At 38.3% G+C, this 24,696-nt stretch overlaps 2 protein-coding genes across 2 annotated transcripts; one reads left to right on the forward strand and one right to left on the reverse strand.

The window, feature by feature from the left end:
• The first annotated feature begins 3,140 nt into the window (after positions 1 to 3,140).
• LOC140240795 (uncharacterized) lies at positions 3,141 to 6,919 on the forward strand. The gene has a single exon (XM_072320569.1). The coding sequence runs from the start codon at positions 3,159 to 3,161 to the stop codon at positions 4,719 to 4,721; it is 1,563 nt and encodes a 520-aa protein (XP_072176670.1). The 5' UTR covers positions 3,141 to 3,158; the 3' UTR covers positions 4,722 to 6,919.
• Positions 6,920 to 15,143: 8,224 nt separating this feature from the next.
• On the reverse strand, positions 15,144 to 21,356 carry LOC140240748 (WD repeat-containing protein 31-like). Its single transcript, XM_072320513.1, has 9 exons — positions 21,224 to 21,356; positions 20,565 to 20,685; positions 19,868 to 19,942; positions 19,080 to 19,233; positions 18,552 to 18,726; positions 17,636 to 17,777; positions 16,899 to 17,052; positions 16,228 to 16,297; positions 15,144 to 15,482 (listed from the first exon to the last, which is right to left on the reverse strand). Exons 1-9 carry the CDS (start codon positions 21,307 to 21,309, stop codon positions 15,386 to 15,388), a joined length of 1,074 nt encoding a protein of 357 aa, XP_072176614.1. The 5' UTR covers positions 21,310 to 21,356; the 3' UTR covers positions 15,144 to 15,385.
• Positions 21,357 to 24,696: the final 3,340 nt, after the last annotated feature.

Genomic DNA, 24,696 nt, shown 5'->3' on the forward strand with positions numbered 1-24,696 from the left:
AAAATTTTGTGAAAATTCTCTTTATTTTCCTTACAGGGTTGTACGCCTGTGACATCATACACTCTAGTAGTCTTCTCATCCAGGAGTGACTGTGCAGATATTTTAAAAATTCATAACTAACTAGTGAACGGATTGTCCGAATCCCCCAAAACTTTCACTAATGTGTTATACTAATATTGTTGCATTCACTCATTCCACATAGAGTATTGTATATGAAGGTGGACTTGTCCTTTAAGAGAAGTTTATTTGATGAAAATTGGTTTTGAAATGGCTGAGATAGCCAGAAGCAAAGAGGTCCTAATAAAAGTTGGGTTTCAGCCTTTTTTAGGACAACTTTGTTTTACTTTGTTTTTGAACTTCTCAGCCATTTCAAAACTTATTTTTATCAAATAAACTTTTAATTCCTCTTAGAATCATATGCCCTTTAATGTTTCACGATTGTAAGAGATTTCTAATCATCTCGCAAAAGTTAAAGCCTGCATCCGAGTCATCTCAACCAACGAACCTTGTTATAATCATGATCCATTTAAGCTCTAAATTAAGCTTTAAAAAGAAAAGATTATCAACGAATCCACTTGAAAAATACTGTATAAAAATGAATTTCTGTTGTTTTTATATTCCTTATGTATTTCTTTGTTTTATATACGTTGGTTTTTAGTTGATGATAACAAAAAAAAAAAGATGTTATTTGAGGAAAAAGGGGAAACATTGATCTATATACACTTCTCGCAAAACCCATTTGTACGCACAAAAGTCAATGGAAACTGCCATTTTGGTGATATCTGTCACGGAAAAATAATGTGCCGGGCAAGCGTAGGCCTATATCCGCCCGCCCCTCCCCCTCCCCCGATGTTCGCGAAAAAAAAAAGAGAAGAAAACAAACATTATTTCGCGTTGTAAAATCATCGCAGAACTAAATGTCGAGGAGGGGGAGGCTTCTTTAGCCCCCCCCCCCCCCCCCCCAAACCCGGCTACATAATGTTAATGCACATATTGGAGACTCTTCATAGAAATTTATTTGGTGGCCTGCGTAGATAATAACTCATGGAAAACAAAATGCAATAAGTTGTCACTTTCGAGGAGTAATTTCTCTCCAAATGTACAAATTTATAGTCATACATGATTGTAGACATATAATACTAAACGCATTTGTTTCAATGCTGAACAGTACATACACATTTACCTTGTTCATATTTCTTCATTGATTGTATGTTGTTGTTGTTGTTTTGGTTTTAATGGGGTGTATCACTCAAGATTGACAATTTACGCCAAATTGTATGCAATATTCAAAAAGGGCAGTAAACTCCTATCAAGTACATTGTGTCCTGATAAGAGACTAAGCAGTCGGGTAATTCCCCTTTCAAGTGGGCGAGCTTGTCGAGACTTGTGTGATAGCGTCATGACGCTTCTCAGGGACGCGATATTTGGCTGTTACGTAGCCAGGGCGTGCTGTGCTGTACAGTGTATGGACGGTCACGTACGTGGTGCCACGATTTCCGCGTGTCCAGCCACATGTTCTTAGTGTGTGTCTACACACCTACGGCGCTGAAAACAAGTCTGATCTGGTAGGATTCGTGTAGATATATCCCATGAAATGACGGATTTTACGCATTGTCATTATTGGCTGACGATGTGGGAAGGTAGCTCTTTAATCTTCACAACCATTATCCATGCTAATGACACGTTTTCAATGTATGAAACGGATAGATTCGTGAAGCGGAGACACATGCTCTTTCATCTGCTGCGCCCACTGTGAGCTCCTCTCAGGCAATCCACCGACGAGCGAGCCGAGGAGGCCCCATAAGGCCCTAGGCAGTTTCTCCCGACTCCGGCTCGTCATCCGATGACATCGTCCACGTATGATCATGAATGTCGCAGATGGCAAAAGAAACTAGCATACGGCGGAGATTGCACAACCCTGATCCGATGAGCTTGTAATGTAATAGTAAGTAAATAACTGAATAAATAAGCTGCTAAATAGTACGGCTCATGCGAATTTTGATGCTATGAAATTCTGCACCAATGATTTACAACTTAACTTTAACTTAAGGAGAAAACCTGCTGACTGTAAAATTATTCATGTATTTTTACATCACAAACTGCATGTGCCCTACAAAGTGTTCTCTCACTGTTTATGTGTTTAAGACTGTTAAAACTCTCCCCACCTCTCTGATGAATTTGAAGTGTCACTATAGGCCTACTAGCTGTCAGGTGAGGTGATGGGTGTTTCTCAGACAGCTAGAGGAGCAACCAAAACTTAAAGATCAGTTATGGTCTTCTTTGGAGTCTTTACATTGAGGCACAAAATTCATTAGAAAGATCCGTCTGTCCGGAGGAGTCTTTTATTTTATTTTTTTGACGTTATCGCTCTCCTCCGTAGACTGGTGTCTATGGCTGATGGGAGGGGATCAGTGAAGCCAGACGCAGTATCTGCGGAACATATCCCCGACGATCAGATACAGACCGATCTTTTGCCTGTTTTGGTCAAAAAAACATTGCATGCAATCAGTCACTGACTTGACACAAGACAAAATGTCAGGGCTACTTCTATCTATATTGACTCTCATTGTGGATGACTTTGACAGTTACGGACAAAGAAAATGTTTGCAATGCTGTTATAACATATAATGCCAGTTTGGAATTCCAGGTTCGAGCCAGACTACACCAAGACCTTCTGTTCGTGTTAAAAAACAACATTAAAAAAATTCGGAATGAAATTGAAAAGATGAAAATTGAAAGACTGAAAAAATGATGCTAGAACTATTGTTCAATTCTATGGAGTGAAGTTGGAATTCCTCAGTGGCCTTGTATTTTTATCATTCCATGTCAAGCCCAGAGGTAATTTACCACAAGGGGATGACATTTTGATCAGTGAAATGCCTTGGGCTTACAATAGTAGCTCTCTTTAAAAACGTAAACAGATCATACCAAAAACAAAAATAATACATTGACTGATTACCTCGTGGCAGCAAAACACTCAAAAGAAAAGGTATGGAACTTGCAATGCATTTCCAACGTTAAAGCAGTCAGTCAGTCTTCCTTTAACACTTGGTATTTTGTACTCGAATGTCTGCAACAGAACTCATTTTATCCTTTCTCTCCCTCAATCTTTCGCCTGCTACAGACTGCCCATGTTGACTGATGATTGTGGTGTGAAAATGGCTGTGACAGGTACCTCTGGAGAGAATCATTTTGCCACGGGCCAAGAGTTGCCTGCTGACTGTGCCGCAGACTCTGGGTGTAGAGTCAAGAGCTTTGTGTTCCTGGACCTCGAAACCACCCACCTCCATAGTTCGGATCAGCCTACCATCATGGAAATCAGCCTGATAGCAGTGCATCGGCTGGCACTTGTCCACCCGGATGTGCTGACGTCGGTTCAGCATGCCTGGAAGGATGATGGCACCTTGGACATCTCAAAGATCAGGATGCCGCGAGTGGCCGACAAGTTGACCCTCTGCTTGGATCCTCGCAAGCACACTAGCCCGATGTCCTTCGCACTCACAAAGCTGGACAATCTGAACTTGATCGAGAGCAAGAAGATGCCCTTCGATGATGGTGTAATCTCGATGCTGAAGCTTTTCCTGGCAAGGCAGGAAGCGCCCGTGGGTCTAGTGGCCCACAACGGCAACGGGTTCGACTTTCCCCTGCTCAAGACAGAATTGGCAAGGCTCACTCTTGAACAGCCCCTGGATGATATCTTGTGCATTGACTCCCTGGATGCTTTTCGCTCAGACTTTGTCACAAATCCTGTTACATTGGGTTTGAGAGACAATGCATGTACACCTTCCTCCTCCCTCAAGAGGAAGGCAATCTTCAGTGAAGAAATGGATTCTGTTATACCCGACAAAAGGGAGATGCGTCAAACTGACACAGCTGAAAACTGTAACCTTCAGAAATGTAATCATGATGATTCTGCTGCTCTTTCTAATGTATCAAGAGATGACCAAAATTCAATGAAACATGGAGTAGATGTTAGCACTGCTCATTCGGAGTATGATAATTCAAACACAGTTCAGCAAAAAATGGATAGTGGTATTGAGATTTCTTCGAAACTTGAAATGGGAGAATCGCTTGTGCTGCACGAGTCGGATGGAAGGGAAGCCCCTTCTACCACCTCAAAACCAATCGCAGCCCCACATCGCCGTGTGTCGAGTCTGCCCACGTCGTCTTCCTCGTTGTTACCCCAACCTGATGTTTCTACCAATTCCTCATCTGGCCCCTCCACTTGCGCACCAGCAGCAGCTTCAATGACGCTGCCATGTTCATCATTTACCCCGCCCTCTGAGGGTGCTATCCTAACCAGAAGCATACCTCAGCAAAATTCCATGGATGCGGCATCGCATGGTCTGCTCTCCTCAACCAGCACATCCATGCCAACAGATTCAAGCCAATGCTTAGTAACATCATCTACACCTGACTCAGAGTCTAGGCGTTCACCTCCTCCTCCCCCAGTTAAATCCAAAAACATGCACCCAATTTCTCACTCACAGGAAGGCAAGGCAGCAAGGGTTTCTTTCTCCTTAGTCAACATCTTCAAGAGGACTTTTGGGATGCCACCTCCGAATTCTCACGCTGCTGAGGATGACATCATTGCTCTCATGCAAATCATCTTGCCCAGAGCAGAAGAGTTTGCTGCTTGGGCAGATGAAAAGGCAACAGAGTTCAAGAATGTCGGACTGTACTACAAGCCACTGAATCCAAGACGCAAGCTAGAATTCTGAGTTGTCATGTGTGTACACGTACGTCTTTCTCAGCTGTAAGGGATGCATATTTTTCTTTGGTAGTAATTAATTATGTTTACAATGAATATGAACTCAAGACTATAATGAAGAATTTTTCGAATGAGCAAGCTTGATGTTACCCGTAGCACATTCTGATGCAGAAAAAAGGTTATTTTTGTGATAGCACTAGCAGGCATTCCTCTTGGTTTTTAAGTTCACTGATACAATAAGCATCTGTGATGACATGATGATTTGTATAATCCGTTTTATAAAATAGCAATATGATTTCAAGCATGGTAATTGGTCAAAATGCGTCGCATGGCATCCAACTTTTTTCACACACTGCATGGGAGTGCATATGTCTCAAAAAAAAAGTGATATACCATGCTCATGATATCGCATTGAGTTTGTCTATCATTCATCGTGTAGACCACTATTTGATCTAACGTAACCGAACATTTGCAATGCTACACCTGTACATGCCATCATATCGCAAGAATCGCAGTGTGAGACGGCCTTTATACTGCCATTGCTGGCGTTATCGCGTTGAAATTTGTCTATCGTTCATCATGTATAATGCCGTTTCTAATTCTATTTTCTTTTCTTTTTTGATGTGAACATGAATTCCATGATTTGTTCCGTTAGGCATGCTTACTGCTACGCATTATATTGCTTTGAAAAATGAATGAAGTGCCTTAAGTACCAAATATTAACTGGCTTATTGGAATGAAGCTAGAAAATTAGACTATTTTGTTGGTGACTATTATTTTGTGAATTTCCTTGTATCACAGAGATTTATATCATGGATATCAGAATTGTGTATTTGGCCCTCATCCTACTGTATTCAATGCATAAATCACTGTGATTTGGTAAAAGCTCTTGTTTTTAAATGCAGTATGCCCTATAATATCAGCAACATTTTGCTGATGTGAAGTACTTGTTTCCCTCAAATCATGTGGACTTCAGAGGTGAGGGGAAAAAATTATATGGTTTACCAGAGATACTTTCTGATTACAATACAGATTGAACTGGACACACTCATTACAAGAATAAGTATATGGGGAAAAGGTATGTTGCATGTACAGTGTGCTCTCATTGTGGAATAATTTTTGGTGTGGTAATTTTTGTGGATTTCACACTTGACTGAAGTATGGGGAATCTGATAATGTGCCTCAAAAAAAAAAAAAAATCTATGAAAAGATTATTCTGTGTTTATTTCTTTGTTTTGCTTTCATCATTAAAGAATTTTGCAAATACATGTACATGTAGATGTTTTAAGAAAATACGATCACATCAGTGGGTGGCAAGTTTGCCCTGTTCTGTAAATCATGTAATCTTTCCATTGATGCACTCATTTCAAAGGCATATTTTAGATTTAGTTAATATAAATCATGAATTCAGCGGACAATTGTTACAATGTGTGTACTATTGAGTTGAATGTGTCCTACCAGAACCATAAATTGACATTTTGTATTTTGTGTAGATGGAGTCGTGTCGTAGTGTATTGAATTTTTTCCTGTATTCACAAGTGCTCTTTTTTAAATAGAGGCTAGTTTGTGTTGCTAGGTGTTCTCTTGCCTTTAGGTGCAATGTAAAAAGATACACACTGAAATAATTTTATTTACTGTATGTAAAGAATGTATAGGCTCATTAATCTTAGATATTGAACATGGTACAGTAGATCTTGATTAGAAAGAGGTTGGTATACATCGTATAACAAAACCCTCATATATGTATAACAAGATGATTATGTAGGTCCAAAGTGTTTGTTCTTTTTTGTATTTGTACCCATATATAGTGAGAAACCTGATATAACAAGGTAAATGTCATGATTTTTAGGTCCTTGTTATAACAAGCCGAAGGTTCCCCATAACTCTGGGGCGCTCCATTGTACAGTTGTACAGTATACTTTGCATTTGGGCTGGTCGCAGTGAGGTTCCCCAGTACCACTGGTACACTTGTACGTGTACACTGTATGTCAGCAGAATCTCAGGTCCCAGTTTTCCTGTGTACACTCTGTAGGTACCTACTGACAAACTTGACTAACTGGAAATGTTTTACAAACTCTTGCTGAAGGTAAAATTTCGTCATATCATGAAGAAATTACAAATTTGACAGTGATTGAGAGGAAGATACTTGCAGTGTGCATGTACTTGCCTCTTTCCCATAGAATATCAGTAAGTGGCTACCAGGAAATGGTCAATAGCACAATCAGGGTATGCAATTGTGTAACAGGGCAAAAATGAAAAAACTTGGTGAAAATGCTTTTTTTGTTGTTTGTTGTAGCTGAGTGCTCAAATTTTCATTTCATGTAAAGAAAGAGTCAAAATTTTGCATTAAACTGCGCATAAATTAGCATTTAAATTAGGGGTGTCGAATTACATTGAAATAACTAATATATTGGAAAAATTCATTAAAAAAAAGGAGAATGTTTTTTTCATCTGATATTGCTGTTAGATATTCCTGATAAATATCCCTTTCATTCACCACCAGCACATAGCCATGACATATCACAAAATATGAATGAATTTCATATTTTCACTTCTCAAAATGGATGATCAATTTTGTAGGCATTAGTTTTAATTCAAATAAAACCACTTTTACATATTTTATCATATTTCACTTTTGCCAAAGAGTGAAGAGGCGAAACTTTCAGGAATAGGTAACAGACATATAGTGGCCATTATTACAAATTTTTATGAAATTAGGGCTGGTACTTTGGAAGATATTATATTTTTCATCTAAAAAATTATCTGTACAGTTTGACCTTGAATGTGCGCACAGTGTTTGGATCAATTCTCATATTTGTAAACACAGATAGAAGAATGAATGTGAGATTTATGATGACTTGAGTTGATATCCAAGCTGTGACACTCAAACAATGACATATTAAGACAAAATACTATGCTTTTGCTTATGATATCTTTAGAAATTGAACAAGCATTGAAATATGAACACGGAACACTTATCATATGACCTTCATGCAGTATTACATGGGCGTGTATCGGTCTTATTTATGCTCAGCAATTTGTAAAAATATAAAAAAATAAGTTCCTATTGCTCAAATTTGCTAAAATTTTCACACAATAGATTTCTACATATGTACAATTCATGGTTAAAAAAACAAGGATATTCAATAAGGGGAAAAGATTCTTTAAAGTAGTCAAATCAGGATATACCTAACTGAAAGTACTGAAAAACGGCTGCACTTATTTTATTCAGCATTTGAAAATGGCTCAAAACTCAAAACTGGCTGAACATTTATTGGCAAACAGCACACCATATTGTAGTGTGTCTTCAGTACTTTCAGGAAAAGCGAAAAAATAAGCTGTTTCTCCATGTATAGCTGTACAGCATGGGTTAAAAGGTCACAATGTCACAAAAATAAGCCAGCATTACACTCCTACCAGGATGGGACTTCAGACCTTATAACTTTCTCCAGCTGAAAGAACCACTGTTTTTTATTGCATGCAAGCAATGCCAGGAAAAAATCCATTAATTTGATACCAAACACATAGGGGTAGACTTAAAATATGGACCTCAAATCTTGATTTTACGTAAGTTGTAAAACGCTTTTTTTGACGCATTACGTGGGTTTTGGGGGACTTTTTGGTAATTAATCTTTAATAATTAACAGTAAATGAGAAGAAATTAGCTATTGTCTTACCACATGTGATTACTGATGTCTTGGCATGCTGCATGTGAATTTTTAAGTCAGTTGGCGCATTCTTTTAGAAGTTACAATTTTTTAAAGTGAGAAAGTCATGATTGCATACCCTGATTGTGCTTATCACCAAATGCAAAAGTAAAGGTGGTGTGTATTGTTTCTGCCCTTTAATCATTTTTACATGAGATTCTTTCTTACTAGGAAAAAAAAAAAGTTTAAAAGAATTGTGAAATCCAGAACACACTTTGACTTATGGACATTTCATATCAGATTTTTTTATTATATATATATTTTTTTTTTTCACGCCATGATTGATGAATTAGTACCGGTACTTCAGTTTGAAGTCATAAAAGGAAATTTTATATTATTATACACTCTGAGAACTGCAGAGGCAACATAGTTCGGACAATGCAAGACTACTGGAGTTCCTTTTGAAGTCTGAAGTACAGGTACAACTGTACATGTACTGCACCGGATTTTGTGTATGATGCTCTCAACCAATGCATTATGTAATTCTGCACCCCTGCTTGAAAATATTCATTCACAATGTATGCATAATGTCACACAAGCCCCCAGAGTTTTGGATTGCAAAGTCTGAGGTGCAGCTTTCTTCTGGTGTATAAAAATTTCTTCTTTCATGCTAGCAGTCTCTTGGAAGTGTGATGCAGCAGTATTGTAATTTGCATAACTTGGAGCCAATTATTCTGTACTCCTACACCGTATACACACATGTACAAATTGCACTGTACACTGGACAATATTGCACTCCCGTTATAACGAACACAGTTATAAAATTCTGGTTACAACAAAATAAAAATTCAGGCCTTAACGTTATCCACTCTATGTTTTTATTGTTAATTTGTTCGGTTATTACAAGATTTTGATATAATGAAAGAAAATAGCTGGTCCCGAGGACTTCGTTATAATAGGAGTCCACTGTACACAAAGAATGCATGATCATGAGGATTGTTTTCACTGTCAAAATATTGATGCTTGAAGTTCTGTCTGTGTTTTGCAAGGCTGATGAAAACTTTTTTTTTTCATACTGTAATTAATAATCTAATACATGTATTTATAGCACTGCATATTCTAACTTGAAATTTGAAATCAAGTTGGTTGCAATAGTTTGATGAACCTATGTATTTAGTGAAACCAGTTCATACAGTTATTAGAATTTTGTACATCGTTTCCAGGCAAAGAAAGTTCGGATTAAGACTTCAATTCATTTCTTGTTAATTATTTTTATTTTTTTTTATCATTACCTCACATGTGAAATGGGGCTTTTGCTGCAGTTATCATATCCATCAATGACCAATCTGTACAACAGTCCTTGGTGTCATGAATGTCATGAAAATTAATATTTCTTCCTCTAAAGAGAGAGTTGCATTCAAGCTATTCATCAGAAAATGTTCAAGTATCATGCATGACAAATTTCAACAGGAAATTATTTGATGTAGTGCACACATATGTATAAAGCATGAGCAATGAGAAAGATTCTTTGGGTATTTTTCTTTGTTGTTTGCGTGTTTATTGTTGTTGTTGCTTTCTTCTTCTTTTTTTTTGGGGGGGGGGGATGGGGGGGAATGGGTAAGATCCCTCTCCCCTCCCAAAGTGAACTTTGATGCTGATATGATGGATGTATGATGTCATAAAATGAAGAAAAAAAAAGAAGCACACATTTTCATGTTTTCATCTGATGCATAAATTGTACATATTAATAGTTCATGCTGTATTCACCAACAGTTTATTTCGGCACACAAATTTTCGAGCGATTTGCTCTACACACACACACACACACATGGTATAGGGTCTTATTGCATTCATTCAGAGTAAGCTTTTGCTTGTGTCATGCAGGTATGTGGTAGTTGTTTTTTCTATATATTAAAAAAAAAAAAAAAACTGCGTCAGGGGTAAAGCCATTATTAAAACCAATCTTACATTGTATCCCCGTAATTGTGGTGAGAGTTTAGAAGTGAAGTAAATCTCGCCCATAGGAGCAATTGTTGCAGGAGCAAATGTTATGGAACCGGATAATAAGCTTTGACACAACTTTAAATGCACATAGACAAGAGATTGAGTTTGATTTTCAAGCTGCAAGAACACAATCATGTACATCAAATCAGCAGGTGATAATACAAGTAGGAAGGCGAAGACTACCAACCACCAAATAATACACCAAAAGAGATGAGACAGGAAATGTGACATTGTGATAAAGCAAGTGTTAATGCAGCATAACCAAGAGCAAGCTGCTTGTAACATGGAAACATGACATGCACTTTTCATGTGAATGCTTACATTTCATTTTTTTTTTTCAAACAGTACTGACTACAATTCACAGTCCTCTACACCAGAGTGTGTAGTGTCACCACATTTAAGCCAGTGATTTTGCTGCCTAACTGGTCATACAACTGTACCATTCATTGGTTGTATGAACAAATCGTACTGATCATGAACATCTCTCACCAGTATGAGTTTCTTAAAACCACTGAATTCATGGCAAACTCATTGGAAAGAAATAACGATAAATTTACATCCACAATTCATACGTGTACAGAGAAAATGTCACGAGCTCATTTACCCAATAACTGAACATACTGGACTATCCTTGTGCTTTCATATATCCCACTTCCCCAAAGGTATAAAAACTGCACACATTGATATCCACATACGGGACTATTAAAGCATCTAGACAGAATGCACTCTCAAACCAAATTACTGATTTATTCCTTCTTGAAGATACAAAAAAAAATCTACATAGCACCACTGCATTTAACATGGGCATCCATCAGAGAGTACCGCTACTGTAGTTCAAATCATTCTGTGATAGTGCTAAAAATATCAAATGTGCAGGCAGCGGATAGTTTTACTGCACAGATCAAGGAGTATTCTCTCATACCTCCTTGCACAGATTAACATCAACAATCCTCCCACTGAGTCACCTCGAGGCTAGAGAGTTCCGTCATCACCTGGCTTACGGTACCCATACTGCGAATCTTATTAAATTAGAGAGTCTGCGATTTCGTGGTGATTCAGTCAAGTGCACAGTTTGAATGTGGCAAACAGTGATATTAACTGAATGGATCCAGGGAATGTTACATTGTATTAATTGGGGTTTGGTCTTAGTTTGCAGGCACAAACCCTTGTTGGTCGTATAGGAGTCTGCATGCGCCAAGACTAATACACGCACCACTACACTGCAGCCTCTCCTTGTTGGGAGAAGCTTCAACACAGGGCCTATGGGACAGGGGTACATGGGCAGTGCCAAAGTGGTGCATGTAGTAGTCTTGGCGCAGACTCCTTTACGACCAACAAGGGTTTGTGCCTGCAAACTAGTTTGGTCTTTACATATGAAGCACAGTCAGCATGGTACATATTCGTATAATTCTTGGATTGGCAAGTTAACACAAATCTTGGGTTCAGGGCAAGCCAGCTGACTTCACAATGCTAACAGTTTCAGAAGTGATATTACAGTACATCACATTGACTGACAACAAGTGATTGATTCACATCAATCTTATTTAACTGTCAAAAATATCTGAACGATATTGGTATCAGAAGCATTTTCAAAAGTTTTGCTTCAAAGCTGGACGCAAGATGACTATAATATACACTTGCGTCTGTATCTTTTACAGTCGTGAAAATCATGTGTAGTGGATGTGTTTAATTTTGTTTGAAAGCATCAACATTTACTCAAACACACCAGTAATCCTGTCCCAGCATCTCTGAAAGTTTCACAGATGCGCTGGGAATGCATGAATATTTAAATATTTCCTCAATAAAGAAACTCACAGAATATGTGAGTACTTAAGTTCATGCCCTTTATTAATAGACTTTATTGGAAAAGGTACCATGGGATAAGATTGGAACTACTGAACATGAAGTCTCCTCCAAAAACCAGTGCATAATTTCTAAAACTTCAATTTTACAGATACAGTTGAACCTCTATTATCCGGCCTCCCTTTATCCGGATCTCTCTATTATCCGGACGCAATCTCGCCGTGATTTTTTTTCATAATTACGGGAAGAAAGGGGGATTCCCAACTCCTTGAGAACTCCTACCCAAACACACATGAATTACATATTACTTCCAATATGATTAACATACATTGCATCAAATTTCCTTCCAAATTGCTTACCTTCAGACATTTCAACATCCCGAAACATCCCCAAATGTAACAATGAAAAGGCTGCAGTATACACATTACTACATGTGGTACTACAATGGGCTACATCAGTACATGTGTATGTATATGTACATGTATAAAGCATTGAGTCTCCCGTATCCGGCCAAATCCCTTATCCGGATGAGCCCCGGTCCCGACTTGTCCGGATACGAGAGGTTCAACTGTACATTGTACATGTAGTTTAAGATTGTTTCAGTCAGGCAGAAAAAGAACAAGCCAAATGTAAATTAAATCAAATCAAGTCACATCAAATTGTATCAATTCTTGAATTGTGTATTGCACTGGCAAATGATTTTTTTTCAAGGTGAAGAACATGGAATACATTGAAATACGTGTACATGAATAAAACTACACGGGTATGCAACTGCATCGACTTGGTCAATATCATCTACATGTAAGTTCCCCTACAGCTACTATACAGCACACAGACTAACACGTTTTGATCAATACTAATCATGCTATCACCTTGATTATGTCAAATAGTCAAGCATTCGTTTTTTAAACATTGATCTTTAGTCCCAGCTACATCAACTCATTGGTAGATATACAGTAATGATCAAGTAAACAAAAATTACGTTTGCATTTCACATCATGCAAATACCAGAATGTGTTTTTTTTTTTTTTTTTAATGAGACAAGGAATTGACTCAAGCTTATGTGCTATAAATCATGCATGCTAAAAAGTACTTACAAAAGCATGTAAGCTGGAACCCATCATTAAAATACATCTTCAGTAGTTATGGATAAACTGAATGGCTTGTTAAGTACAATGTATGCTTTCTGAGGAAATACAATGTTTATCCATAGATTTTAAGTCTTTAAATAGGACATCCATCACATCCACAAACTTAACAAAATCTCATAGAAATGGCTTATTCCAAATGACATTTGGAATTACAATTCCCAACAATTACCAAAGGAAAATGAGTCAAAAGAATTTTGAAAATGTGACCTGCACAAAACCAAACTAGGCAAACTAGTGTAGAAACTTTTTGACAGTCAAGGTGTTGTGAATATATCACATATTGAACATGATAATTGAAATACTTGGTACAGTATCTCAAGGAAAATAAAAAGACGAATTACAAAACATACTCAAGCAAATGGAGATTGTTGTTCTCTTTTCTTTTATCTACATCTCTGTAGCTAATTAGAGGATTTATAATGCCCCATTTCTTTCCATCGGCAACGTTCACTATAAACTTTGCCTTGTATCTCAATCTATTATTTCTTTTGAGTGCTATAACGATGAGTCCTAGTTCATTCACAAGACAAAAAAAAAAAAAAAAAAAAGAATTTTGCATTGCTGCTGTTGCTACTACTGTTTGTTGTTTGAATGATAAACCAACCCAAAACTCAACCCATCATCTTTTTATTGTCAGTGGCATGAGGTACAGGTAAGATTGCACAATGCATCTTATCAAAACTAACATGACAAACATGAAACAATCGACAAGTCATCTCTGCACGGGTCAAGTCTACTGAGACTGCAGGATAAGTTTAAAACTATGGCGATATTTAACTGATATTATGTAATTGACACATATTCTGGTTTGAAATGTTATTTGGACTCCAGTAGAATTTCAACATGTGATGGAATTTTGGCTTGTGCAAAGTTTACTGCATGCCAACATGGTTTTCAGCTGCTGTGATACTCATTATATAACCACAAATTGTATGTAGATATGTTATTAGGCTGTAGAGACTTCCCACATACATTTTACTTTGTTCCCGATGCTGCACTGAGCTGGAATGTCTCTTTAACCCGTTGAGGATGGACTGGTGTTGCTATATTTCCAATAGACACCTGCCCGAGTATTCTCGGGAATCATCTTTATGTCTTAAGGTCATAATATCTCCAGTACATCCTTCCCTCCAACATGCACCACACCACTGTCATACTCAAGATGGTACCCTACTGCAAAAGTGGTTTCTTTCGCGGTGGTTTTACGTTCGCGTTTTCCGCGCTTTAAGGTTGAACCGCGAATTTAACATCATGCGAAAATGTTTTGAAAAGCCGAGCGAAATTAACCACGCAAGGAAATGTTTTGAACTCGCTGCTTGTTACAACGCTATTGCGCACATGCACACATGAAGATTCCGCGCATTGAGTGTATTGATGGTCAACACACACACAGCGATACCGCGCAATGTAGGTACCAGCATGTTATAAAGTACTTGAGAGACAGGATTTCAGGTAAGCCTGGGTTTTCATGTGCAAAATAAAACAGTTTTTGCCAACTGTGAATTCACAGATTTTGCCGACCGCGAATCAAAACACACGCGAAAAAGTCTGCACCGATGGAAACCACGAAAGTATCTGTATGCGAAAGAAACCACTTTTACAGTACGTGCAACATCCCAGCAATGCCAACGACAAAAAGTTGCAATGCTGTGGCTATTCTGAAGGAACATCCTGAACAATCCATTTTCCTCCCACAAAAAGTAAGGACATGGATAACCTTTATTCTGGATGAAGTATAACTCAGCCAGTCAAAGCCTCAATGATCCAGGCAGTGTATTAAAGCAAATCCAAATCCAGTTGTGCCCTGGTGTTTGAAGTTGTCCCTCCATCACAGCCACTGCATACATCACACATTATCCAAAAGTCTTTTAATAGCACTATAAGAGAGAGGACGGTGTAAAGGCAGACAGTCTCTCCTACAGATGATACATTACTGTTCTTAATCACACTTGTGATATTCCATTCCTGGGTCAAAGGTCACAAGGTCAAATTCAAGGTGAGAAAAGGGTCTTCTTGCCCGAAGACACCAAGGCGGCATAACTGACACTCTTCAGATGACTGGTGGCCTGCTAGAATTGACACACAGCACTGAGGTCGTGTGTTCCACTGCCAGATTCCTGCCGTGTCACTACGTGGACGCCAGTCTCAAAACTCCCAACGCAGATACTGGTTAATGAAGAGAGCAGTGCAAGAATTACAGAAAAGTTCTCAGTAAAAGGGAAAATGTCACAAATTGTGAAGTGAGAGATTTTTTTTTTTTTTTTTTTTTTTGTTGGATACATGGTTTGTGTGTAGGATCACCTCCCTGCTGTAAGCCAACAAGTATAGTGGCCTGTAGTGCACAAACAAGTCCTTATTGATTAAACAACTATCATAATCAGTAATATGCCTGTGAGGGATGTGCACTGTGAATGCTGAATAGGCTAAAGAGGGGAATGTATTCTTTAAATACACAAACAACTAATTCCAAATCGTCGGCTGAGAATGGGCGTTAAGTTGCCACTAAACCCATAGTGTTCACGACCACTTAACGCCCTTCTCATTCTCAAGAGACGAAATGTTCAATTGAACTCAAAAGTACATTAATTCAGTGATGAAGTGAAAATCATCTCCCAAATATTTTGACTAAAGCTAATGCATTGTAGCAAAAAACTGATTAATTTTTAATATCAACATACAAAGAAGGGGGAAAGTTGAAAACAACCAGTTGAGGACGAGCTGATTTCACTATAACATTCATTTCCTGTAGACACCTGTCAAAGTATACTCGGGACTAGTTTTCAATGGGTTAAAAGCCAAGGTAAATCTCTGAATGCCAGGACATGCAAGTATGCATGATTAGAATACTGCCCTCTATAGGGTGCTTGAAAAGAACTTAAGAGGAAATGAATGACTGGAGGATAGTGCTTACCTGCCGTCTCTTTGTGCTGCTATCGACGTCAGCTGTTTGGAACCAGGTAGGGTCAGTGTAGACAAACATGCTGCGAAGAAATAAGCATTGAAACAATTTGAAATTCTCAGTTCATGGTACTTCAGCAGTGGGGCATTCAACAACAAACATCAGTACTATGGGAATTACACGTCAAATACTGTATACTACAAAGCAAGATATTTTCACGGCATGAAATTTTTGTGAATTGTCATTGGCATTAAATGGACATACAGTGTAGACAAGAACTTTTGGGTTCATGAATCTTGGCTTTCGCGATATCCACGAAATTACAATGCACTCAAATATTTCTGATTTTACAGAATGCCATATATCAAGCGAACTGGGACTTGTAAGACAATTTTGTGAGTGGTTGAATATGTGATCAAGAACCACATTTGCGGAATGAGATAGAATTATTACACCTTTTCAAGAAAAAAGTTAGCCATTTCCCACTTCGAGACAATTTGCAATGCATTGTATTATGTTCAGCAACAAGTTTTTAACTTGTGCCATTTACAAAAATAAAAACACTGCAATGCATACCACATATACAATTCAGTACTATGAAATAAGCAGGTATAATTAAGAGGAAGGTTTTTAAATAATTACCAAAATTGTGAACACATAATATGAAGCTAAAGGCTGCCTACCTCCTGTGTTTTGATTCCAGAGCCTGATTGTCTGATCATGTGAACATGTGACAAACATTTGGGGGGAACTGGGAAGAAAGCAACAACCGCTGACCGTCTGAGAGTGACCTTTGAACTCTAGCACAGGATTTTTAAAGTTTCTCACATCCCAGATCTGGTGCATAGAAGAGAGAGAGAGAAAAAAAAAAATGATGATGCAGGAGGAAAAAGATAGACGAGTTGATTACAACCAAATTCAAATATCAGGGAGAAAATGAAATGTGTTATCACAATTGTGATTGCAAATGCTTTCACAAAATAGATACATAGACATTATTTGGTCTGCGACACTACACTCTGCACAAAGGGAGATGGAGAAATAGCACCGATGTCATTTGAAATCGATTCAGCTAAATTGTTGATTAACTAAGGGAAAAGCATAGCAAACCCCAAACATCTGTCTGTGCATCACAACTTTAAGAATCCGCGGGGCTGGAAACAATGAGACAAACACTTTAGGTATTCTACCTGCATTGCTACTGTCTGCCTGAATCTGACAGGTTCCTTGGTTCTCAAGAGGCTGCAGCCCTAATCAAACGTAATTCTATCAATTGAGTATACTGAATTATAGACAACACGTTGCTCCGTGGCTGTTACTCTTGTGGACACTTCAGGCGAGTATTTCATATCAAAAACTGCAGAACTTTGTGGGAAGTGATCGTCAGCTTTATAGATCTTGGGATGCACGACAGACTCACCGTGGCTTCGCAGCCCTGTCCACTGAAGCCATTGCTGCAGGAGAGGCAGTAGATCCCGTCCGGAGACACGTCACAACACGTCTGGATGTAGCTCTTCTTGTTGGACACACCCTCCTCTTCCAGTGTTCTGGTGTCCCACAGCCTTTGAGGCAGAGTAGTGGAGCAGAAGCCAAAATTACACATCCATGACATTTGATGGTTGCACCTTGCCAAGCTCTTACATCTAGGCAATAGCTTAGATCAACCTGGGGTTCAGACAACCCCAAAACCTGGTCATAGTCTCCAAACATACCAACTTACCGGGCAACACTACAATTATGTTAGCAGTTGTGTTTCTATACAGACTGGGATAATCATATCAATATTCATTAAAGGAAACCAAAGCCTACATATAAATGTGGGTTGACTGAGAGCAGAATCATTAGTACAATACATCACTGCAAGTTTGAGCAAATTGGGCAATTGATTTAAAAGTTAAAAGAATTTTTAAAGTTTTGGTGCTATTATCACTGGATAAGGAGACTACTACATTTCATGACATCATTATGGACAGGAATATAGAGCAAATATACAAAAAAAAAAAATCAAGATATTTTCATTTTTAACAGCAAAGTGAAAGAGCACTTGACCTACCTCTTTCAGAAAGCAGGGGAAATGATATTACCCTCATATGTCAGTAATAAATCGATGGAATGTGTACATTTCATGAAAAATTAGATATTGTAAAATTCTCCTTTACACCACCAATTTTGAAGTTTAACCCGTTAAGGACGAGTCCCGAGCCTTTGGGCAAGTGTGAATGGGAAATGCGTGTTGTAGCAAAATCAGCCTGTCCTCAACGGGTTAAATGATATAAAAGGAAATCAAATCTGACATGATAGAAAATGAAGGTCCTTCGGTGGCTTTACCACCTCACCTCATTGACTTGTCCTCACTGGCTTGTATCACTGTCTCTGTGCTAGGTATCGTCACCATGTGTGTCACCAGATTGCGGGAGGTCGTGACCTCTCTGATGCATTCCCCAGTCCCGGTGTCCCACAGCCTGACAGAGTTGTCGCGTCCACCCGTGCACAGTCGTCTCGACACGTCAACTGATCAGGGCATTGGTAAAGATCATGGTGAAACCATAAACACTACATCTGCAAAGCAGTTAAGTCAACATCACCTACTACAAGTACATTTTTCCTAACCACATTCCACCTCCCCCACAACATTGTACTGCACTTTGTCTTTCATGTATATATTCAAGAAGGTAGCATACAACACTCATGTATACATACATAATGACACACATATATAAAAAACAGCGGAGATTTATAACAACAAATGCATTATAATCATCATCATCATCATCACTCCCACCATCTTAATCATAATCAAATCTATACTCATAATCATAATTTCTACTACTTTGTGATACTCAAAACACTGTACAAAGCATTACCTGGAGCTACCCCAGTGACTACAAGATTGTGGCCAGTGAACGTTAGGTGGGCATCATTGACCGATGAGCCCTCTGTCCCACTTCTCTTCCAGAGTCTGGCTGTTTTGTCACGTGATCCACTGCACACACAGTCCATGGATGGACTGTACACAACCTTGTGGTAAAAGACAAACATACCAACAACTGCAACTGATTGACAAATTGCTCTACATCGTCGTAAATAAGTACTGAGTTGATCAGTGTTTTAGTTGTAGCCATGATAAAAGAAATCATGGGCGTACATACTTGAGCATGATTTGAACCTACGACCTGCTCCTGATCTCTAGACAGGTGTCATCTCCACTAGACCACCGATCTTCAGCCTGACAGCAAGTGCTGGTTCTAATCCTTATAGCAAGCAGTGGGTACTGCGTAATTTCATGAATTTGAATACCAACAACTTAACATTTATATGTCCCTTACTATACTTTGTTTGATAATTGGTACAGATGTCTTTGAAATGCATCACTTCAGTGATCTCTCGCATCTATCCCCAAGTTGATTTCTATCCTTTAGGTTTATGTTAGGTTAATAATAGCTTCTTGACAACAAAAGCAATGAAAACAACAGGGTTTCAGGGATGAATACCTTACTATGTCTTTCCACAGCTCAGTTGACAAGAGCATTGGTCTAGAAATCCAGAGGTTTCACATTAAAATCGTGAAAGAATCACATTTTCTTTGCTCATTTTGAGTCATATTTCATGAACATTTTTGGTCAGTTTCCTTGCACATTTAAATTCATCTTACCTTTGTTACATCCCTGCTGTGTCCAAGCCACTTCTGCAACACTTTGCCCTCTCGCCACTTGTACGAGACTATAACCTGTGAAAACAAAGACAACAGTTTGAAGTTGAATGTCGAGACGAGATTCACCATGGCATCATCTAGAACAAAGCATTTATAAGATAAAACATTGCACAGTGTTGTGCCACAGGATTTCTTTGGGTTCCTAGAGGTTTAGAAAGAGAAGACTTAATCATGACAAACTGGAAAAGAATGGTTGGCTAATATGTGGCATCAAGAACTGAACTGGCATTTCATCTGAGAAGAGTAAAGGGGGACACTGATGGATTGGGGAAAAGAAGGATTCTAAGACAATGCATAATCTTTGTTCCTACGCAACAAAGTACCACTAGTTTACAGCTTGTGCAATGCAAGAGTCCTTCAGGCTTTGCGATGTCATTTCATTTCATGTCTGCAGCTCAGGGATGCAATGCTGCCTGACCAGAATAGCAGTATATAATTCATTTTTCATTTTTCTCCTATGTAAACATGTTCAAGTCACACATTTGGTAATTGTCATGATCACATTCTAAACAGCCCCTGAAATATTTGTTCCCAAATACTCTCATGGTCTTTGTATTTAAGATTTCTTTCAGTGGGCAAAGGAGGTGCACCTTTTTATAATTTTTGGCAATGAAAATATATTGTATAATGTGTCTACCTTGTCAGCCCCGGCTGAAAGGAAGCCATCATCTCCTATAATGCCGACTGTCAAAACAGCGTCGCCATGAATTGGGCTATGCCGGACTACCCCATCTGGTCTTTCCACTGGTGTAGACGTGCTGCACAAAATGACAACAAAAAAACAAAAAAACAAACAAACCATGGAGATATTACAAGAATTAGGAGAGACGTGCATCATACTGTGCCAGTGACCCTTATCGCTTTGTGTGATTACATATAGATGAACCTCAGGTTTACATGGATGTCTTGCTTCAAAGCCATGTAAATATTTTCAAGGTCATTTACAGTTGATGAACTTCATCCCGATGTACACACTAATGCAAACAAGTTCACCAGTTATCAAGGAGCTTCTCTGAAAGTGCATGGACATACAAATAACTTGATAAAATTATAAATTCTACTTTGAGGAGCATACAATGTGTAGCTTGTCATTAAGCCTTCTTATATTACACTAACTGCCACCAGCCCGAACATAAAGTGCTCCCAAAGCTAACAACCGTACAATGGAGCGCCCCGGGAATACTGATGCACATGAACTTGGAATATTAAAGATGTGTAGCGCAGATGATACTCAATATCATCACCTTAGGCAAACAATACAGACCCAATGGTGCAATCAATGTGAGTTGTACTTACGCGTATGCATTTGACCTGGCATTGCTGGTCTTTGATTTACTGTGACGTAGACCCATGACATTTGCTATCTCCAGGCAACCAAACATTCCCTCATGAGTTGATGCAGTGTTCTATACTCTCTTGGTCAATGTTGACAGATCTTATCTGGAAAGCAAACAGGCATACTTGTCAGCTGTCAAAAATGCCTAGAACGAATATATCTCACAGGGAAATTATTCACAGGAAAGTTTGCATAGATAAGGTGATAATAATAATGAATGATGATAAATAACATTACATAACACTTAATACACCTAATAACGGCCCGTTAATGATCACCCTGTCACTGTACAAGCATGCTAACCTGGAAACATTGAACTGCACATTACTTGAATATGAGACCATTCTGAAGCAAATAATTTTCACACAACAATAGATATATAATGTACTCTTAAAGGTAGGGAATCCCATTTGCATGCCTTAAATGAAGAGTTGTATAAATACAGTTGTATGTTGAAGAGAGTACTTATCATTTCAGAAACTCCCATAAAGTATTGAAAGTGGAAGGCAACATTTAGTACATTTTTATTGACCGTTAGATTTTGAATTGAATTTTTTTCGGGGCTCACCGTAAATTCCAGTACATTACTAGGCTACCTTTGCAGACCCATATGCACTGCATGTGTGTCCATCATGTATATTTTGTGAAGAAAGTTCATAAAAACTTACAAACATTTCTATATACATTCTTGCCACACACTCTATATGTTATTACATCAGCTCTTATACTTTTAGATTTGTGTTTATAGATAAAAAAATACAGAAGACTGCAACAAAAAGGCTTAAGTGTGGCTGACACACAGAACTACTGAGTAGTTGAGTTTTGTGCATTATTCAAATTGTAGATAACTGTTGACTTCCAAATTTCTCAGCAGTGGCCTAAACAAGTTCCCTGAGGTTCATATTTAATGTTTTGCTGCATTTTGGGAGGTCTGTAAAAGGTATCCCCTACCTTTAAATGAATCCCACAAGGATTGGAACAATCATCCCCCAGCATTCCCACTGACCAGTTACTAGCCATCCCCTTTAATCGAAAAAAAAAACCAGAGTTCATTTAACAGATTATATCACATTTTGTCTTAATTGATCAGCTGAAAATGGCTATCTTGCCACTCATTATACTGTAAGTGTATTGTTGAGCAGCCCAGGATTCCAGCAAACTGATTCTAACAATGCTGCCCCATGCATGGTCTAGCAATTGAATAGTTAAAGGACAAGTTCACCTTCATGTACATGTGGAATGAGTGAATGCAGCAATTTTATTAGAACAACAGTGAAAATTTGGGGAAAATCAGACAATCCTCTCACAAGTTATGAATTTTTAAAATGTCTGCTCAGTCACTGCTGGACAAGAAGACTACTACAGTGTATGATGTCACATGCATACAAAAATTTAAGGAAAACATAAAGAGAATAAAATTGCACATATTTTCATTTTTTGAAAAAAAGTGCACATTTCCTTGACTTGTCACTGGCGTTCTTTTATTATGCTAAAAAAGTGAAAATATATTGAATTTTCTTTGTTCTCTTTATATCGTTGTACACATGTGACATCACAAGCTGTAGTAGTCTTCTCATCCAGCAGTGACTGAGCAGAAACTATAACTTTTGAATGGGTTGTCCAATTTTTCTCAAACTCTCAATGATGTGTTCTACTAATATTGCTGCATTCACTCAATCAACATGTCTATGAAGGTGGACTTGTCCTTTAAGTTTGGCAGCTGTGTTCTTTCACTTGGAAGTGGACTTTGGAAGGGTTTGTTAAAGTGAAATTTAATAACTGACAACACATACATTGTATGTGGCACAATGAAATTTGTTGATATTTCATTTTCAGATGATTACACTGAACATTTCACTATCCCTTCTCAAAAAGGGAAATCGGTTCTTGGGTAATGAACCCATAGAGGAAGGGAAAGAATAAAAGGACAAGACAAGTTCACCTTCATGAACATAAGGATTGAGAGAATGCAGCAATATTAGTAGAACACATCAGTGAAAGTTTGAGGAAAAATTGGACAATCGATGCAAAAGTTATGAATTTTTAAAATTTTTGTGTTGGAACCGCTGGATGAAGAGATTACTAAGGCTCATGATGTCATATGAGTACAACAGTATAAAGAAAATGTAAAATTCAACATATTTTCACTTTTTTTCGCATAATAAAAGAGCACTTGACTTGCCTCTTTCTAAGGAAATAATAATTCTAATGGAAATAACATTTCCCATAACATATGTCAGTAACAAGTCAAAGGAATGTGTACTTTTTTCAAAAGATGAAATTTTGTGAAATTCTCTTTTTATTTTCCTTATATTGTTGTACACATGTGACATCATACACTGCAGTAGTCTTCTCATCCAGCAGTGACTGCACAAAAACTTCAAAAATTCATAACTTTTGAATGGATTGTCCGATTTTCCTAACACTTTCAATGATGTGTTCTACAAGCTATATTGCTACATTCTCTCAATCCTTATGTTAATGAAGGTGAACTTGTCCTTTAAGTCGCCATGGTTTTCATCATCACTTTATCATAGAAAGAGGCACCACCTTCTCCCTTCTGTATCATCTACGAGGACATAGAACACTATTTTTATACACTTCGCCCTACAAAAATGGAAAGATAAACAAAAACAAAAGTCAAAAGAACAAAGAAAGATGAACGAAACGTAATCAAGGCCCAGCATCCACTAGAATCCAGGTGACAGGTGCATCCATCGTTGCACCATCCCGAGTACTGTGCAATGAACAATGTATTTCGCATACGAAGAGAATGCGAGAGCAATCTAACGTTTAGACCGTGAGCGTTGCGTTGCTATGAACGCTGTTGCGGAGCTCTTTATACACCACTGCCTGCCGCCAAACCTCCGCGTCGCCCGCCGCCGAAGACACGCACCGCACCGCTGCTTGCTTAGCCTCCACCTCACTCTGTGTAATATACAACGGCATACTGATGAGCCTCGCCGCAACTAGCGTATAGCGATCGATGTCAATGAAATGAGGAAGGAAAGACAAAAACATTACATTTCAACATGTCTAGATCTATTCTACAGACCACACAGTCAATATCTGTACTAGACTGATCATAAATATAAATGTTGAGGAGAGATTCTAATGCTCTTTTTTCGGATGTTCTCGTAAACTCTTGAAAATTGAGGATGACGGGAGGCCTCGCCTAAATGACGACATACCTTTCTAGTTGTTCAGGCAAGTTGATGATGTCCTCGTCTTGGAAGATTGGACGAGTGGTCGTATTCACACCTACTCGGATAAGATCGTCATATTTAGGGAATCTCGCTCTTTCGAGGCATTTCCGCTGAAAAAAACAACAATATTCAAAGAGGCTTTTAAGCTGTGTTGCTCACAGGAGGCTGCCTACACGGCACTTAGTAGATAGATCTAGATCGATATGAAAAAAATACTTTGCTGCCCT

The sequence above is a fragment of the Diadema setosum genome, chromosome 17 (assembly GCF_964275005.1).
Source record: "Diadema setosum chromosome 17, eeDiaSeto1, whole genome shotgun sequence".
Lineage (NCBI taxonomy): Eukaryota > Metazoa > Echinodermata > Echinoidea > Diadematoida > Diadematidae > Diadema > Diadema setosum.